The sequence below is a fragment of the Sycon ciliatum genome, chromosome 4 (genome assembly GCF_964019385.1).
Source record: "Sycon ciliatum chromosome 4, ocSycCili1.1, whole genome shotgun sequence".
NCBI classification, from domain to species: domain Eukaryota; kingdom Metazoa; phylum Porifera; class Calcarea; order Leucosolenida; family Sycettidae; genus Sycon; species Sycon ciliatum.
Genome location: NC_088646.1, coordinates 11,659,048 through 11,678,710, shown reverse-complemented (window position 1 = coordinate 11,678,710; position 19,663 = coordinate 11,659,048). Strand labels below are relative to the sequence as shown.

General features: G+C 45.8%; 2 protein-coding genes across 2 annotated transcripts; one reads left to right on the top strand and one right to left on the bottom strand.

Moving 5' to 3' along the window:
- Window positions 1-452: 452 nt before the first annotated feature.
- On the top strand, window positions 453-11,990 carry LOC135814486 (serine/threonine-protein phosphatase 2A 56 kDa regulatory subunit epsilon isoform-like). The gene is made up of 14 exons (XM_065327609.1): window positions 453-995; window positions 1,083-1,276; window positions 2,034-2,135; window positions 2,648-2,740; window positions 4,051-4,181; window positions 4,597-4,656; window positions 4,780-4,888; window positions 5,603-5,656; window positions 6,385-6,435; window positions 7,255-7,374; window positions 8,425-8,552; window positions 8,954-9,055; window positions 10,212-10,277; window positions 10,673-11,990. The coding sequence occupies exons 1-14, from the start codon at window positions 863-865 to the stop codon at window positions 10,755-10,757; spliced, it is 1,428 nt and encodes a 475-aa protein (XP_065183681.1). The 5' UTR covers window positions 453-862; the 3' UTR covers window positions 10,758-11,990.
- Window positions 11,991-12,273: 283 nt separating this feature from the next.
- Window positions 12,274-18,803, bottom strand: LOC135814484 (dynein axonemal assembly factor 1-like). Its single transcript, XM_065327607.1, has 13 exons — window positions 18,475-18,803; window positions 17,160-17,251; window positions 16,603-16,717; window positions 16,170-16,276; window positions 15,982-16,075; window positions 15,779-15,851; window positions 15,343-15,417; window positions 15,076-15,140; window positions 14,799-14,884; window positions 14,335-14,393; window positions 13,529-14,030; window positions 13,252-13,341; window positions 12,274-12,823 (listed from the first exon to the last, which is right to left on the bottom strand). The coding sequence occupies exons 1-13, from the start codon at window positions 18,561-18,563 to the stop codon at window positions 12,579-12,581; spliced, it is 1,692 nt and encodes a 563-aa protein (XP_065183679.1). The 5' UTR covers window positions 18,564-18,803; the 3' UTR covers window positions 12,274-12,578.
- Window positions 18,804-19,663: the final 860 nt, after the last annotated feature.

The following is a 19,663-nucleotide window of genomic DNA, read 5'->3' as shown; positions in this document are numbered from 1 at the left end:
GCAGTCTACGTCTTGACTTTACTTTTGCTGCAGCCGGGGCCCCCGGGGACGCCTGGGCCCTCGGCCCTGCATACCTCGTCGACGTCCTCGATCAACCCGACGCTCAAGCGCGCTATGTAAACCGCGCACCGTGCGGCGATGTCTACTACGCGTATACGCGCGTATACGTCGGCTAGGCTGACCGCGGTATACGCGCGGTACGGCCCGGGTCGCGACGCCATGCCAGTCGCGCGATCGCGATGTCGCGTCGCGTCGGTACGAGGGTCGAGTACCCGTACCGTATTTGTTTGCCACGCGTCCGAAGCGGGATTTGCGCATGTCAGGAAGTAGTAAACTTACCACTTTTCATGCACATCTGAACCTTGAACACTGCCTGTACTTACGAACGGGTCAACGCCTGAGCGAAGGGAGCTGATCTGAGCTGTGAAGTGACTGCACTGTCTGCAGACGGAAGTGTGGGACAGTGCAAAATGCTTTCTCGTCTCCTTGGTTCGAGCTTGTGAAGACCATGCTGAGTATGTATCGCGAGGTGACTTGCACAGGATACTGCACAGCAGAGTGCACAAACCAAGAAGCTTGAATAGTTGTTGTCGTCTTGCATGCTCAGCGTAATTTTTCTGGCTGAACTACACCGGCCTTGTATCAAAGAAGAACAGATTCTGGCTATAGGTTACGGGCCACCTGGAAGTGTTAGCTCCTGTACTATTTCCTAACAGGTGCCCAGAGGTTACACTGGGTATCGAGCAGAATTCCGATTGGAATCCTAGTTTTGGAGCTCATCTACGAGGAAACCTGTTGTGAGGTGCTGTGGATGGAATAACAAAGTCAACAATACTTGTGCATGTCGGTTTGACATTTTCTGATGTCGGCCACGAAGGCCCCGCGTTCGGACGCGTTTAATAAAAAGGCTGCGAACAAACGCAGTCGCAACCAGCACAGCAGCTCATTTCTAATTCAGAAATGTGTCGAAATTGAACCTCTTCCTTCCCTCAAAGGTGTGTATCGCTGCTCGTAGTAAGGACCAGCTGCTCAAATAGCTTGTCTCATAGTACCGTAATTGTTTTCATTTTGGATTTTTACAGATACTCCGGCTGAACAGCGAGAAGCGTTGTTTCTGAGGAAGCTACAACAATGTTCAATTATATTCGACTTCTCAGATGCAATGCTTGATGTGAAAAGCAAAGAGGTTAAACGTGCCTGTTTGAACGAGCTGATAGAATACATTTCATGCGAGAATTCAATCACGGAGCGAGTGTACCCAGAAGTCATTCAAATGGTACGAATATATTATAGCTTCCAAAAGTGATTGATATGGCTTGTTTGACTGCAAGATGTCAGCAGCACATTGCTGTACTACACCTCGTGTGTACGTGTGTGTGTGTGTGCGTGTGTGTGTGTGTGTGTGTGCGCGTGTGTGTGTGTGTGCGCTCGTGTGTGTGTGTGTGTGCGCGTGTGTATGTGTGCATGTGTGTGTGTGTGCGCGCCGTGTACTTGTGTGCACGTTTGTGTATTAGTGCATGCACACGTACCAAGTATGTACATTGCATCTGCTTTCATGTGTGTGTGCTTGTTTTTGTTATGTGTGTGTGTGTGTGTGTGTGGTGTGCGTGTGTGTGCTTGTTTTTGTTGTGTGTGGGCACGCGTGCGCGCATGTGTGCAAGAGAGGGGGGACCTTTTCTTACTCTTTATTTGTACGTCTCCTCTACCCCTGGGGTATGTGTGCAATTTGTGGATGTTTTTTGTAACTTGTGGGTGTTTCTGCATGTACCGCTCGTTAGGTTCCTGTTGTGGCATTCCCAAACGTGTAGGAACGCATTTGATCTTCATTTACACTGAGACATGGAACGCATTTGATCTTCATTTACACTGAGACATGGAACGCATTTGATCTTCATTTACACTGAGACATGTGTGTCCACCAAGACGTATGCATGTGTTAAGCATGTATGGAAGAATGCTATGGATCCTGTTCCCTTAGTGAATGTGTGTTGTCGCTGCTATGGTTGCTGTTACTGCCTGCGTTTGCAAACCAGGTATCCCAGAATATCCTGCGAACGTTGTCACCGTCAGATAATGCAGATTATGACCCAGAAGAAGACGAGCCAACGCTGGAACTAGCATGGCCTCATCTTCAGGTAGGGCTTTGTTATGTAGGTGTGTGTGTGTTTTGGAATACATTTCAGCTATTTTGGCGCTTCGTAACCACACATCAATCTGAACTATGCAATGCTTGTTTCCCGTTTGGATGCAGCCTGTTCTGTTCAATGCAGAATTTAAATGCATCCATTCACAGACTCAGATTGCACCAAGAGAATTCTTCCGATAAGTTTTGCCTGTGAGGCATCCGGGTGACGGAATTAGGACGTTATACCGTATTCCCCCGAATAAAAGTTGCACATTTTACATTAAATTTCATGGGTAAAGGGGGGGGGGGGATGCGACTTACAAACGAGCATGACTTACTACGTACTGACGTGAATATATCCAAACTGGCTCAAACCTGAAAATGGGGGTGCGACTTACAATCAAGTGCGACTTATAATTGGGAAATACGGTACAATTTTTTTAAACTATACAACAAACGACCCCTGACTGCATGTATTAAGCCGAGTATGTGGCTTTTCTGCTTGGTGTCTTTTTTTTGCAGCTCGTTTACGAATTTTTCTTGCGTTTCCTTGAGTCTGGTGAGTTTCAGCCAGCTATTGCCAAGCGCTACATCGACCAGAAGTTTGTCCTTCATGTAAGTGCCAACATTGTCGTATTTGAGTCCCTGCCTGTTATTAGGGAGGTTTCGCTCTACTTAATTACGTATGAAAATCCGTATGTCGTACGCGCCGGGGAGCGAGGACAACTTTCATGCGTAAATCTCTCTACAGATTTCCGTAGGAAAGCTCTTTCCTACGTTGGGTCTTCCGTAGGACTTTTTGAAATATTTTTTCGCATTTCCGGATTAATCCATGGCAACGTTCAAGCCGCGCGAAACACAAGGTATGTACACACGCCGTACACCACGTGCAAAACAAAATGGAAACGCAGTTTCAGTTCGTGGTGCATGCGGTGAGCGCATGCAGCCAAGGCATGTTTAACGTTTAGCAGACGTGGAGAAATCACGTGGAGCGAAACCCAACAGCTCTGATTTTTACGTATGAAAATTCCGTGCAGTTCCTACGTTATTTTCATATGTAATTCCGTAGAGCGAAACCTCCCTATTGTTTAGAAAATTTATTGTGATTGGAACAGTGTAACTCTGTACTTGAACTGGAAGCAATTTGGTACTGGAATGCAATCGTCCTTCATAAGGCTGCAGGGTTCTAGCCAGGTAACAATGGTAAGGGGGGGGGGGGGGGAGAGGGGGGACAAACAGCTCATATATTTTTTACATGTTCCACTATTGCTTTGTCACAAAAAATGGTTACACGCGGGTGCACAGAGCTCCCAGAACGATCGATTTTTGGCCGCTTTTTCGCTGTGTGAACTGAAAAACACGAAAATCATAAAATGAGAAGGGTGGTGCGCTATCATGCCAGTCGTGACATGTTTGTATGGTGTGAGTGCATTTCTGTTATAAAGAACTAATTCTCATGCACAATGATGTTCGTAATATCAGGAGTCGACTGTAGTTTCCCCAGCCACAGGTGGACTCATTTCATGCATAGCTTGATTCCTAGAGATGATTTGTAGAACCTGTCACTGCCATGGGCTGCTGCTGCTGCTGTGTGTGTGTGTGTGTGTGTGTGTGTGTGTGTGTGTGTGTGTGTGTGTGTGTGTGTGTGTGTGTGCAAATAAAGCAATTCGCACACTGTTACTCCGTAAAGCGGACAGTGAATGCTCATGGACCCTCCCCCCCCCCCCCTTCCAAGACAAACACACTATGCAACAAAAAAACGTGCATCCAGCCCAGCAGATGTTTTGGAACTTTAATAGGCATCGCTGTGCTATGCAACAAAAAAAGAAAAGTAACTCCGTGTATTTCTTGATGGTATAACCTTTGGTGCGTGGTTGACACTGCTCGGTTGATTGTTCTTGTTTGATGTTTGGTTTGGTGTGCAGCTCCTTGAACTTTTTGACAGTGAGGATCCTAGAGAGCGGGACCTCCTCAAAACCACATTACATCGGGTGTACGGCAAATTCCTTGGCCTCCGAGGGTACATTCGGAAGCAGGTCAACAACATGTTCCTGAGGTGTGTAACTTAGCTTATTGCTCGTTTGAAGTCGTTTCGCTCTTGTCCTCTACTTCAGATGGGGCCGTCCATGAATATCGAACCTTTATCACAAAACGAAATATTTTCGGGAGGGGTTATCAATTTTGTTTCAGAAAGCATTGATGCATGTACATGGAAGTCGGAGCAGTGACACGCTCGCGACCGTTCTGAGTGGGAGGGAGGGGTAGGGCTAAAACGAAATTAATTCGTTTCGTGAAAAATATCGTTATTTACGCACGGCCCCTAAAGTATGTGTTCTTTGTGTTGAATTGTTTCGGCGTAGTACCTTTAAATGGATGTGGTCGTCTTGCTTATCACCTGAATTTCCTACTTTGAATTAGTGTGGATTCTGAACTTCCTAGTTGTATCTCCTGTTTCTTTCTTCATGTTGTAGGTTTGTATATGAATCTGAAAGGCTTAATGGTGTCTCCGAGCTGCTCGAGATCCTAGGCAGGTGAGTGTACCACTTTTCTTTGTCTTTTTGATTTCCCATTCTCTCTCTCTCCTCTCGTATCCCCTTGTCTTGTGGTTTTGTTTCTTTATTTAACACTGGCTTTCTCCGGATTGTGTTTTCTAGCATCATCAATGGCTTCGCATTACCACTGAAGGCCGAGCACAAGTTGTTCCTTCAGAAGGTCCTTCTACCACTACATATTGTCAAGAGTTTAAATCTGTATCACGCTCAGGTTCGTATGATGCGCTTTCTCTTCATGCTCATAGTAACTACTTGTGTTTCTTTGATTTAGTGGCACATTAAAAGGATTGTTGCAGTACGAAAAGTGTGCTGCTGTTGCTGTTGCTGCTGTTGCTGTTGCTGGTGTTCAACACTGTACAGTAAGCTCGCTCTTTGCAGAGCGTAGTGGACACAGGTCCAGGTTGAATTGTTCTAGAAATGAGGCTGGTTCCTTTTTCGTCCTTTGACCTTTGCCGTCCGCAAGTGCATATTATCCTTGATGCTTTCACATGATAGTATCATGAATATCCAACACTCACATGATATGTGAGTGTTGGATATTCTGCATGCTGATACCCAGCATTCATAGCCTTTTAAAAGTATGTTCTGCAATATACTTCAGGGATGAATTTACTGTCATGTTTTTGCATAGCAGTTTTTGCTATGCAAAATCTCAATTGTGGCGTAAGCTACAAAAAGCATGGATAGCTTGCACATGTATGCATCGCAGTTTTCTGCGTGTCACTGTGATTTTTGAGTAGCAGTAGATCGATTCTGCGTAGCAAACTGCGATGCGATACCGGATAAATTCATCCCTGTACTTCAGAAATCCTAAAAATTGGATGATGCTTCAGCCTTTGCCTTCATACTTTTCCCGGTCTGGCTGTTGTCTTTCTCAATCTTACTGTAGTTTGTTGTTACGATTATTGTGATGTGTGCGTTGCAGCTTGCATACTGTGTTGTGCAGTTCGTCGAGAAGGATGGCGCCTTGACACAGCCAGTAAGTTTATACTGTAGTATGCATAAAGTGTATTTCACGACCAAAAGCTGTCATAGTACTTATGCTATCGGCTTTGCAGCTGTCTGTAGTTCAGCTATAGGTACGCTCTATTTACAAGAAACCCATTCTGGTTTACAAAATCGTTTTTGGAAAGTGTAATTTCCTGATACTTTGAGAGCAACTTACTTTCCGTCAAGTATTGCTGAATTCACCGCCGCTAATTCGGAATGTACACGTATGTTCCGTACTTGAATCTCTGTGTAAATGAAATAATTACTTGTTCTTCCTTTTGGCTGGATGGCTGATGTACTCTGAACTTCGTAAATGGCTTTGTGCGGGAGAGTACAAACTACAAACACCCAGTTATTACCCAGGATCTTGTTCACCCCAAGACTTCTCATTTGCTGCTGGCAGCCCTTAGTGATGACGAACACAGTGAAAAACTGATGCCAAACCAGGGAGCAAGAGCTTATGGATTCTCCTTTGGCACCCAGGCATATCGGATTCCTGTGCATTAGAGTGATCTCACTCTGAGCTTTTTTTCCCTTGGCGTGCTAATGCAATTGGCAGTGCAGCAGTGCCGTGCATTGTACTCTTTCTGTATTAGATATCCGTCATGCGCTAAGTGCACTTGCACGGTGCCTGTAACTTGACACACCCTTCAAGAATCAATACACATTACCTCTGCATGGCTTTCATTTATGCTTTCATTCGTCTTGTCTAATCAGGTTGTGAAGGGTCTTCTGCGGTATTGGCCAAAGACGAATAGTGCAAAAGAGGTGAGTAACCACTCAGTCGGGCGTTGCCAACTAAATGTCTGGTTGGCAATGTAATCTGTAATGTCTGTTCTTGAAGCACACTCCAACAATCAAGTATGATTCTCGTGCTATCTCATGCTCATGATTTTTGAGAAATCCACCTGTGGTTGAGCAGGTCATGTTTTGCACTCATTCCTTAGTACCGTCAAGAGCACATAAACCCCAAGAGTGTGCAGCTCCAGCTATGGCAGTACGGGGTCGTCATGGCAGAACTTGACATCACATGACAAAACCTGTGGTTGATCAGGTCGTGTTTGTACTCATTCCTTATTACCATCAAGAGTGCATAAACCCCAAGAGCGTGCAGCTCTACCTATGGCGGTATGGGTTCGTCATGGCAGAACTTGACATCACATGACAAAACATGTGGTTGATCAGGTCGTGTTTGCACTCATTCCTTATTACCATCAAGAGTGCATAAACCCCAAGAGCGTGCAGCTCCACCTATGGCAGTATGGGGTCGTCATGGCAGAACTTGACATCACATGACAAAACCTGTACACGTTATATGCACCCTGTACGAGACAGCTCAGGGATGCACATAACCCTGTCTTGGGTACAAGTCTCTTCTGGTCACTGGTTGCACAGTTTGCCAGCGTGACCTTAACCAGGTCACGTGATGTGAAGTTCTGCCGTCCCAGCACTGGATAGAGGTTGTGCAGGCAGTTGCACACTCTTGGGTGTTGTGGTACTCATGGTGCCATCTGTCCGTGTGTTGCCATGCTTTGCTTGCCATCATCATCAGTGTACATACTTATTCACGTCGTCTACTCACTGCAGGTGATGATGCTGGGTGAGATTGAAGAGATTCTAGATGTCATTGATCCAGGACAGTTTCCCCATGTTATGGAGCCTTTGTTCAGACAAGTTGCTAAGTGTGTCACAAGTCATCATTTCCAGGTAAGTCCATCCAAACCACATATTCTTGTGCTTTATTTCCGTATACAGTCAAACCTCTTTAGGACGAACACCAAGGGACCGGTGGTATTTGTTCGCAATAACGAGAGTTCTTCCTATCGTATTTTATAGCCAATGTTGACTACACTGTGGTTTATCCAATAGAGTTATGAGTACTAGTTCTAATCAAGAGGGGTAAGTAGCAGCATTCGGCCTTGTCCAGAGTTCTTTTAAAGCAAAAGTGTGCCTTATCCGTTTCACTGTAATTACTAATTATGTAACACTATCCGTGGTTCGCTTTGAATGAACATGCCAGTACGATCAAGAGTACAGTACATAACCCCCAAGAGTGTGCAACCCCAGCTATGGGGTCTGCGACGGCAGAACCTTGAACCTCGTGAAAATCCGAACACGTTTTTTTGCACCCTGTGCGTGATAGATACAGATATGCTTGGGCTCAACTCTCTGCTGGTTACTTTGCACTGTTTGTCAGCGTAACCTTTTGAACCATGTCACGTGCTGTGAAGTTCTGCCGTCGCAGCACTGAATAGAGGTTTCACAGGCAGTTGCACACCCTTGGGGGTTATGTACTCTTGGTACCAGGCATTGGACAGATCAACTGGGAGTCCATACCATACTATAGCGTAAGGTACTCTTCTAAGTCCTTATGCACGTGCGCACATGCACACCACCACATCGTGCCAGTGTGTGTGTGTGTGTGTGTTGGGGGGGGGGGGGGGATAGTGATTGGGACTGCCATCAGGCTCGACTGCTTAAATGCAGTTCGATGGATAGCGCATTGTCCTCACCCCTTACTGCGGTGTGGTGATCTTTCCAAGTCCAACCGAGTCTGGGCATTTCAGGGTGTGTCTGCTGTTATGCATGTAGTTAGGCGGTTCGGTGGACAATTGAAACATATTCCTAAGATTCCTTTGAGGTGTCTCTCCCCATTCCCAGGGAGGGGCCTACGTGACCATTTTCTGCCAGAGAGCACAAGTTTATAAGTGTGTGTGTGTGTGTGGTCGTTGCACCTTCTATTTTTCTTGTATGTAGGTAGCGGAAAGAGCTCTATTTCTGTGGAACAACGAGTACATTGTTAGCTTGATAGAGGAACACGTCTCTATCATTATGCCCATCCTCTTCAATAGTTTGTATCGGATTTCTAAGGAGCATTGGAACCAGTGAGTACTTCGACTGGCTTCTCAGATTTCCACATAATCCAACTGTAGTATGTAATTTGTTGTGCGCAACCTCTTTGTTGAAACCCTGTCACATGTGTATGGTGGAGAGTGTAGTCAGAGCAGAAGGCTAGTGCCTAACTTTGGTCAGAATTTCGGTTTGGATTTGAGGTTGCAGAAGGCTCATTGTTTGTTTATGGTGTGACTGGTTTGCTAAAGTTGGCTTGGCTTTAGGCTGGACACACTGCGTGCGGATAAGAGACGTTCCAGTGTATTTATTTTTCAACCATCACGCATGAGACAACAAAGTTTAGTGTAGCAGCTTGATATGTAGACAAATGCACTGTAAACCTGTGTTTATGTTTATGTTCCATGTACGATCTTCTCTTCTGTGTACTTAACAGGAGTATAGTTGCTCTAGTTTACAATGTGCTCAAAACGTTCATGGAAATGGATCAGAAGCTTTTCAATGAGCTAACGGAAGCTTACAATGATAAAGTGACGGCGTAAGTCTTTACGGAACGCTGCTACTTCTGCTACATTGTATTTACATTGACGTGAGACAGCTAATTGCCAGGGCAACACACCCAGTGCGAAGGACAGTGCTCCTGCACACAACCCAACAACGCTACTTTAGACTTGACTACAGTGTGTTCGCAATGTGAATCCGTAGTGCTATTTACTAATAAGAAAGTATGTATGTATGGGAGGAGAGGTTGGTTTTGTTGTGCGGTGAAAATCTTTTGTATCTCTGGTAGAATGCAATACTGTAAAACATGTAATTTTCGGTGTAACTTTAATTTCGGTGATTTCGGTAGAGAAACCAGGCACCTAAATTTAAATTACACCTAAAAGGCACTAAAGTATGCACTGTATGTGAAGGGAACGCTGGTCACCTAATTCTAAATTACACCTGAAACCTGGCAGGTCCCTGTCACTAAAATTTTAATGCACCTAAAATTAGTACTAGTGGTGAAACGAATATTCGAACATTCGTTCGGTTTGTCACATTCGAATATTCGTTAAATCACATTCGAGTATTCGTTACGTCACTTCGAATGCAGTGCCTGTACATACATGGACGCCGAACACGGTACAGTGCAGTGCGTACAGCCTGCCTGTGACTTTGTACTGCATGCATGCACATGTATGTCCATAGTGGACTGCCAATGTTGCACATAACATTTATGAACTTCGAAGTAGCCTTATGTGGATGTGGCAGTATATTTTACGTGGCACTACCGTTTGTCATACCTAATAATATATTAGTATTGACAATATCCATCAAATGACTGAGAGGAGGGCATGTGATGTCATCTGTGTTACCAAAAGAATATTCGTTCATTCGTTCGTTAAGCTGAAGAACATTCGACTAGTAGGTTTTGACATTCGTTTCACCACTAAAAATTACATGTTTTACAGTATGCAGTCCCCGGATGTCCTTGCGCAAGTTTTGCACATTAAGAATGAAGACATCTGCTGAGCAGTCACCACTATCACTGACTAGGATGTAGCATGACCAAATGGATAGATGTTAGCATTCATGGCGTGTTGTTTGGAGCTACACTTCAGGTACTCGAATAATCATAATAAAAGCATTCTTTAAATTTCTTTTGCATGAATGTCGTTTAAAGTCATTGTGCTCCGTTTGTTGTCTTCTAGGCGCAATGTAGCAAGTCTGAAGCGACGTGATCAATGGGAACGGCTGGAGCTATTAGCCAGTGAAAAGTAGGCTGCTGCTATATTGTCTCTTAGCAGGTGGAACACCTTAGTATAGAGAGGTTTTAGCTCCCAACGCCTTTCCTGTCGACTTGTTTTCACCTTTGACTCACTCATGACTGCCATCGTAGTGCACGAGAAGCCCATTGAATCTTCAACCTGCTGTTTGATCCAGTGTTGCATTGCACCTTCAGTGCAAGTGTGTGTGTGTGTGAAGCCTGTCGTTATTACTGCACTCTTTCAACAGCATTACATGTGCCCTGTGTGTGCCGCTATATACAATAGGAATTACTGTTTGAATAGAACCACACAGTCGTAATTTTATAAATGCATTGTCACAACTATTGTGCTACTTGGCTAGTGTTGACGAATACTGCTCTCCTGTTTGGTGTGTGTGTTTTCAGGCGTGCAAAGCTTGCGGAGGCAGATCCTGATATGGACATTGCTCTAGCAAAGCTTGGTTCCGTGTCGATTCAGGAGAAGAGCTAAGCGTGATGTGGCTAGGTGTCAGTTGTTGTGGCAGTAGGAGACAACATACAGTTTGTGTGTGTGTGTTATCATCTCAAGTCTCATCCAAGCTCTAGCACTAGCTACTTTGTTTTGTTTTTGTCCTCTGTGAGCATGTGAAGTGTGCACTGAAGTGTGTTGTGCACCCTGTGCGGATCACTCACTGGTGCCTGGCCCCACATATGCCTGCGCTGTGAACATCGATGCAGCTGGGTTTCTTTGCGGCGTTGTAAGTGGATGGCATCGTTGTCATATTGATCTCCTTCGCCTCATCTTCTGTGCTCCTTCCTGCTGTCTGCATGCTGCCGGCATGCACAATCGCAGCTGTGCCTCACAACCTCTCCTAGCCTCTCCTGCCTGCTTGACAGATGGTGGAAATTGTCAGTGTTATTGTTGCTAGCAATCCTTCTTCTTTTTTTGCTGGTAGCATTTAACCCTGTTCTCCGTTTCCGCTTTCTGTGGCCCGATGCTGCACTTGTCTTGCTGAGTACCTGCTGCAGAGTATTTGCAGCGTCACCAAGACCGGCAACTTGTGTTCATGTTCACCATCACTGTTCTATATTCTAATATTTTCCCTCCTTTTCGAATTGATGATCCAACCTGATCTGAAACTACAAGGAAACGCCCTGTACACTAACTTACATGCATATTTCATTGTCTCCATGTCTGGTACTTGGGTTGTATTCCTATATACTCCTGCCTCAATGACCGTGCAATTCTACTGATTTCTACTTATTGTCGTATGTGTATCTATAAATGTGCCCAAATCCCTGGCTCTGCAGTTGCGTTTGATTCTGAGAGCTTGCTACTACCACTATTTCCCCCGCGAGCTTCTTATGTGTTTTTGTCGTAGGAGTCTGATGGTTTCCTATAGGTACTTTTTCTGCCCAGTATCTACTTGCTTTTGGCTGCTGTAGGCTTGGCAATTTATTCATATGCTCTATTTGTTTGATTTTTCCTCTTCTATGAACTGTATTAGAGTCTTTCTCCAATTTTCTTTTCTTTTTTCATTATTTGCCAATGTAACAGTACTCATGCTACGCCGCTGAGCCCTGTACATTGTGAGCTACTGCTGCGACTACTAGTATTCTGCGTGGTATGTTTGTATTGTTGCCTTGCGCTATGATGATGATGATGATACCATCTGCATCCTCTGCTGGAATTTCTTGAATTCAATTATCGGAAGTTTCTCGTTGGAACAGAGAAAGACACTCATATCCTTGTCCATCGCTGGCAGTTGTCGGATGCAGGAAGGGGGATACGAGTAGCTGCTAGTCAGAACCGCCGGAAGAAGTTTTTGATTGGTCCGGTAGTGTCATGACCTGTCATACTTCATGTTTGATATAGCGGGTACACATGCCCATCAACAATAGGAAACACGTGTTGATGGCCAAAAAGCTGGTCCGGTAATAACTTGACCAACCGGACCGGTTCCGGTGGGCCTGCGGGCGATGTGTGCCCCCCCCCCCCCCCTCCCCCCTGGAAACTGCAGTTGGGATGAATTTCCGGAATGTTGTATTATTTTGAAGTATACGTGTATGGTTCAATTAGCTTCTTCTCACAGTATATACAGGTGCCTCACAGTATGTAACATATGTACAGAGGTTTGCAATGGTAATATACACACGCACATGACGCCGTACAATTGATAAGGACACAAATTATCATTGTGTACTTGTACATTATTGGTTATAATTTGCTCATAACGAAAGAGGCATGTGGAGAGAGAAAGAGACTGGTATATCAGTTGTTTGGAACCCTACTGCTGAATGTGCGTATGTACTTGCACCGGTATTGCCAATGTCAGTCGAGTTCATCAGCATCATTGTCAGTATCATCGTCCTCGCCACTCTTGCTCGGTAACATTTGTATCAGCGGTTGTTTCTGTTTGACAGATGCTGCTTGCTCTGATGAGAGGATGGGCTGGTTTTTGCCAGTGTTGGCTGGTTTATCCCATGCCACCGTTACCAGTGGTGGAGGTTGGTCATCATCGTCATCGACATCGCAGGGCTCAGCTGGAACGACCTGCACCTCCTCAATGTCCTCATCTGCGAGTGTAACGTGTATAAACAGAACAACTCTGTTAGTAGGCATTAGCCGCATTACCACCCGGGCCTGACTCAGTGCGTGAGTCGTCTACCCCCCACCCGCACTAACCCACGGTTGCATGAGTGGGGAACATTGCTATCTGGCTACGCATCGAACACGATGAGGAGGGTTCACAGTTTCTGCAGAGATGACGCTCTTGCTTTCACTACAGCAACATGGGCCGGTACCTACAAATCCCATAAGGCAAGCATAGCAACGGATGGGTTGTAGACTACAAGCATAGCTATAATAAATACCGAGTACTCGCAATGCCCAGATGTTTCGAAATTCCTACAAATTAATTGTAACAGTAACTTCTTGTCACACATTGTACCTATAGACTGCTAGTAGCGGTGCCTATAGATCAATTCTCGATCCTGTGTCTCACCTGATATTTCTTCAATCATCAGCCGTTTTGGAGATGTCGCATGCAGCAGCTGAGTCTCCTGCTGGCGCTCATGGAACGATTTTGATGGACCTGTGGTGCGAGGAACAAATATCAAGAGAGTGTATTGGAACATGTACATGTACGTTGAAAAGTACTAGTAATTAAATACTAATCAAGTGCAATGAAAGAGCTGAAGCAATGTTGCTGAAGACTGTATTTCGGAAAACAAGACTGCTATTACCATTAGCTGTGTTGCACTGTCTGCATTGTTTCTTACCTGAATCAGCATCCAACATTCCTGCGAGAAGTGATGCACGGCCATGGTTTGCTGTGCTCGCCATGCTGTCTGGAGGCTTGGTCATCACAAATATACCATCTTGCTCGGCGTCATCACCAGGCATCCTATCCAGAGAAGCAGCTGACTCCGTAGGTTTAGCCGTGAGGAAGGGAATCTCGCTGTCGTCATTGCCATCTTCATTCTCGACCACATCACCTTCCTCTCCATCTGATGGCACTTGCTCGATAGTGAGGCGCGTGAACTTCTCTCTGACTGGCTTATCTGTGACTCCTGCTTCTGTGCTTGTTGCCGATCGTTGAGATGCTAGCGCTGCTTCAAGATCGTCCTCGACCTCCACATTGCTTCCTTCGTCCTCTTCATCATTTCCATCCTCATTGTCGTCATCATCATCATCATCAACAGCTGGTGCAAAGATATCTTCTTGCTCCTCATTGCCTTGCTGGTTGTCACTGTCGGACTGGTCTTCATCTGAGCCTTCACCCTGTAACATGGCACACATCCATTATGTGAAACTTACACTGTAAGACTGAGTAGTTCCGAGCTGACAGTGCTTGCTGATATAAGCAACACTGAGTGCGCATAGCCACATATTTGTGTAGAAGGTGGTAACCGTATGTGGACAGTGGAATCAACATGGCCGCCGGAATAATGTTACCATAGATGCATGAGTTGAGTGGAGTTGGAACCAACATGGCTGCCCTGCATGCATACGATAGACGCGCAACAGCTCTACATCTACTGACGCATCAGTTTAGCCACGGTGCGTTCACATGCAACCGACTCACACTACTGTCACGGCAATAGCGATCCCGCGCTGCTTTGCTGTATCTCAACACGGCGAGCGCTGCAGTAAACAAGAATGAAGAGGAATGGGTACTCACATTCTCAGTACGACGTCCATAGCCAAGCGCAACCCATGGAATCATAAAATGAAAAATACCCGTATTTTACGACTCTCTGGTGCAAATACAGTATACAACACTGGGTAGAAAGACCGCTGCACTGCATCATTCCATGATAGACAGCTCTTTGGTTTCTTTCAATACCCAGAGTTATCCGTGACACGCCATTAGCAAAGGTCTCTGCCTTGTTTTCAATACTTTAAAAGAAGTAGATGGAAGTGCACTACATGAGACTGACTTGGAATGACTAAACCGGCTCTCCGAGTCATTGTCCTACCTAACACATTGCAATGCGCATGTAGTGCAAGTATCAGGAGTTCTGTGGATACGTTCCTAGGATCACTCACCCTCCACACTCTCTAGAATTTTCTTCTGGTCCCTGGTGATCCAACGGTGATGCTCCTCTCGTTCTGCCACAATGCCACCCTTCTCCCTAGAGCGCAAGTGACAGAATAGCAGGGGAATGGATCTTCACTGCTCGCATTCTGCGTCTTTGCGGGCACGACGTGTATGGTACTTATGTCCCATGGTGAAGTGACGGCATCATGGCACATTATTAGCTAAGCAAGGCACTGACAATGTCACGTGGATGCAATGGTCATGGCATCACAATGCTCGGCTTACCATGCAAGCGCGCACGCCCTGTCGCGTGCAAACACGGGCCTTTCATCTAGATAGGTCAGTTCTTTCTGCAACACAATGTACAACACAGCAGCAGCCATACCGTGACATCGTCACACAATCTCACTGAATCGATAGCGGTGCACTGAATCATGTACATGTATGTTACACAGCTTAGCCACCGATCATTCGGAACAATGAGTTGCCATACATGCCATTGTGATGGTAATAGATATGATATGGCTTCATAGCCTCGGTACCTAAACTTACCAGTCTGCAAATCATCACTTTCCGATAGTCACGGATCTTGGAACGCACAGGGTTGCCTGTAAGCTTCAGAACTCTCTGTGCATGAAAAATGAAATTCGAACGTCGCCCTACTAGTATATAAACCCAGACGTCTTGCTGGTTTGAAAGAATCAAGTATTGGTGGTTAATAACTATTCACATCACAGATGAGTTCTTGCTGATCACTACTGAATGATTTCAGAATGGCACTGGATGAAGATCATTGAATGTACCTACATACACTACCAGCCATTTCATATTAGAATGGCATTGGATGAACTGCTGTCTACCTGCAGTATTCCATGTGGGGACTGATGATCCAGAGAACATGTCAAGATAATATTTCGGAAATGGCGTAAGTCTTCCAACTCTTGCTTGTTTGGTGGAGGACACTGAGGAAGAAATCTGATTGGCTTACCAGTGACTTCATTTGCTCCAGTATCTCAACAATACGTTCATCTTCAATCCTGTTATGTGAGAGGTCCACCACACTGTGCACGGAGGGAGAAAGCAATTTGTCTCAGCTTGCCGGAGTGAAATAGGGCTAGAAAGTGCTACAGTTCACACTTCAGCTATACAGTCGGCATGACAGAGAACACTCAGACCGTAGAGGCATTGTACCTTAGATTGTCGCAGTGCCGTAGTTCGGCTATATCCTCTGCTGTTGTGAGGCGATTGCGGTCCATTTGCAGCGACGCTAGCTTTTCACAGCAAGCTGAAGAGAAGACACCCGTACAGGAGTACAACAGATATTTGTAAAAGCCAGCATGAAGCAATACAGACTTATGACTGCAGGAGGCATGACTCACCGATATTCTCTATGCGTGAAATTGAGTTGTTGGCAACGTTGAGTGAGTCTAGCTCTGTCAGGCCATCCAGGTTCTCCAGTTGACACAGGAGATTCTGCTGAAGGTACCTGCACAGTCATGCACACACACACACACACACACACACACACACACACACACACACACACACACACACACACACACACACACACACACACACACACACACACACACACACACACCACTCGCACGCACACCCCCCCCCCGTGACACTCTAATCATGCTAAGTAATCTTGTACGTGAAACAGTTGCCGGTGTACATCTCACCTCCATCTACACGTCTTCTCCATCTCATTCCTGGCAGCTGGACCAATCGGGGGTAGGGGGAGGGGACACACTACCATCCAAAACTGAACAGCCAGACGCAGGCACACAGCAGAAGCAAAGAACTCACAGGCACTTCAGCTCCGCAAGATGGCCAATGTTCTCAATCTTGCGTATGCCGTTGGCTTCCAACCACAGCGCCTTCAGGCCTATGTATTCCTCCAGATTCTCAATCTTACCGTAGCCTGCAAGTGTAACCCCAAACAAACACACAGTACATACACTAACATGCAGTGATCGGATCCAGGGCATATACATGTACATGTACTGTGATAGGCTCATGGTATGTGGCCCGTGATCCACTGCTAGGATTTTAATACATTTAATGTAATGATGTGTACAATGTGGTGGTGTGGTGTATTGGATACAATACACCACACCACCACATTGCGCTCTTGGCCGATCTAAACTCTGCACTCACTATGTGTACCATAGTGATTTGTAATTGTTATTGTATTTGTTCAACATTTCCTGGCTCGTCAAACGACTGCCAATGACAAATGAATGTGAAACGAAGGGTGATAGCCAACCACGGCAACTATCCGATCATTCAAGCTATCGGCATGTTAAATACCAGTTTTGATCCATAGCTACATGCAATTTGTCACGGTTTATTGGTGGTAATACCTTGGTAATGTAGGTAGAGCACATCGTTCAGAGCTGGTGTCTGGTATCCACTGTGCTTCTTACACAGCATCTTGATATTCCTCACTGTCATCCTGCCACGTGACACACATATAAGTACACACATGCGCGCACGGACGCACATACACCATTTGACGCCCATCGCCAGAGGCGGGCGAAGAATTGACTGCCACGGTTCAGCTTGGTCTATACCTATACACGACACAGCTATGAAGTGACTTTTCCTGACCAGTGAATCCCTACTTTTTGGTCTTTTTCATTTTTTTCCCGCACACACCACACCACATTCTCCGGCATCCACTGGCTGTTGGTAACCACCCAGGAGAACACACACACACACACACACACACACACACACACACACACACACACACACACACACACACACACACACACACATGCACACACACACACACACGCACACACACACACACACACACACACACACACACACACACACACACACACACACAAGTGCTCACGGCACATCTTTCTGGTTGCTGTACAAATAGCATCATAGATTTTCAAGAAAAATATCGGGAATCCTCTTATAACTTCTCTCAAAAGGTAAAGGTACGTATTTTGTAGTATGAACGCAGTGTCAACACCATCGTACTCTAATTTCTAATGCTCGACAGGAATAGAAGGAATTGCATATTGCAAAGGACAGTCGTTGAATACAAGCCTGACTTTAAGATACATGTACATTGTCATCACATAACTTACATTATATAAGATGCATGCACACACCATGCGCGCGCGCACACACACACACACACACACACACACACACAGACACACACACACACACGCACAACATGGCATAACCTGTGGGTGACGTACGATTGTATTCTGTACCTAGGATGAGTGACACCACCTTTCTCAATACTCTCGGTCGCTTTACTTGGCTAGCCGGCAGATACAATTTTCGCTACTCCCCGACTACCCCACAGAGCACGGCATGATTTCTCCTGTCCAAGATCAGCGTATTAGACTTCCCATTCGCCTGTTGCATTCTGGGTGGGTTCTGCGTGCTCTTCTTCACGACCGCACAATGTACAGCAACAGGCTGGAGAGGGCGGGGAGGGGAAGGGGAGGTTGGTCCCTGCCCCCCCCCCCCGGCGTTCCCTCAGGACAGGTACTTGGTAGAGTTTCCCTAGGCTATAGGTCGGGTGCCGCAAATTATCATTTCCCCATTTGCTACGCTTTGTTTCTAGCGCACTACGTGAAGCAATTGGCAAAGCCAGGAATGTAAAGTAGACTGTAACGTGTTAGTGAGAACAGTACACCACAGTACCTTGGTAAACCACTCTCATCCGTGTCTGGTTCCTTCTTGATGGCGAAGGTTTTGTTGGCAACTTTGGCCTGGTATGTCGCGGTGTCCATCCCGGATCGCTGAGGACTTGGCCTCACGGAACTGATCTTTCCTTTGGCAGAGCAACTTGCTAATTAGCGACCGTACAAATTTCTTCGAGAAGATAGAATCCACTGTTGACCAACCTTTCAATGAAGTAAGACTTACCGGGTAGTAGTTAGTTTGTACTAGTAACAATGTTGTTGGTTGACAGTAAATAATATGCACACTTAGTATGATAGTTTTCGATGCCACGAAATCAATGGGTTGGACGGATTGAGGACATCGACACTTCGCCACTGTCTGTAGCTCGTGCCGGTGACCATGGTGACTCACCCAGAAGACCTACTGCAGTGCGAGATCGATTCGAGAGGCGTCCAGCAGTTACCATGGTTACGTCGGATACGTGTCATGTACAGTCACTTGTACTTGTACTGTCTGTAGTTACTGCTGTAGGCTGTAGCTGCCAGTGCAAAGGCAGCGACCCAGGCCGATGCTTGCCCAGTGCGCTAGACGACGGGTCGTATCTATGATTTGTGGTTGCCATTAGGAACAAGGAAGGCACATGTGCAGCAGCTTCTGCCTCAGATACCGCGATACCGTGTGCAGGTGAGGATGGTCGATGGTGAGTGTGACAGTGTGAGTTTGACTGTGAGTGTGACTGTTAGTGTGAACTACAGTAGCTGAGCCATTATGTTGGTACTTCACTCAGTCTTCATCAGTTCTGTGTCAACACTGCAAAGAGTACCACTGTTTATGACTGTACTCTACTAATGATCTGTGCTCATGTGCTCATGTGCCTATTACGCATGTGGCCGATACTAGTTACCGGGACTTAGGTAGAGGCCACGTGTCACTAGAGAGGTTAAGATGCACGCTATTTCTGACGCGACGCGAAAGTTCAGCTCGCGTTATCTGGCTTGCGCGTTGGAAAACAACGCGAGTGACCTGCAGCTCACGTCGAAATTTGGAGTCTACGCCAAATTTGATGTGAAATTGCGCGTCACGTCAGAAATAACGTGCATCTTAACCTCTCTAATATTGACAAACATTTGCTCTGCTAGACTCGGGTGGAGAGCCAAGGATTAAATAAGAACTCGGGAAAGATTGTAAAGTAACTGGTGGTGTTTCA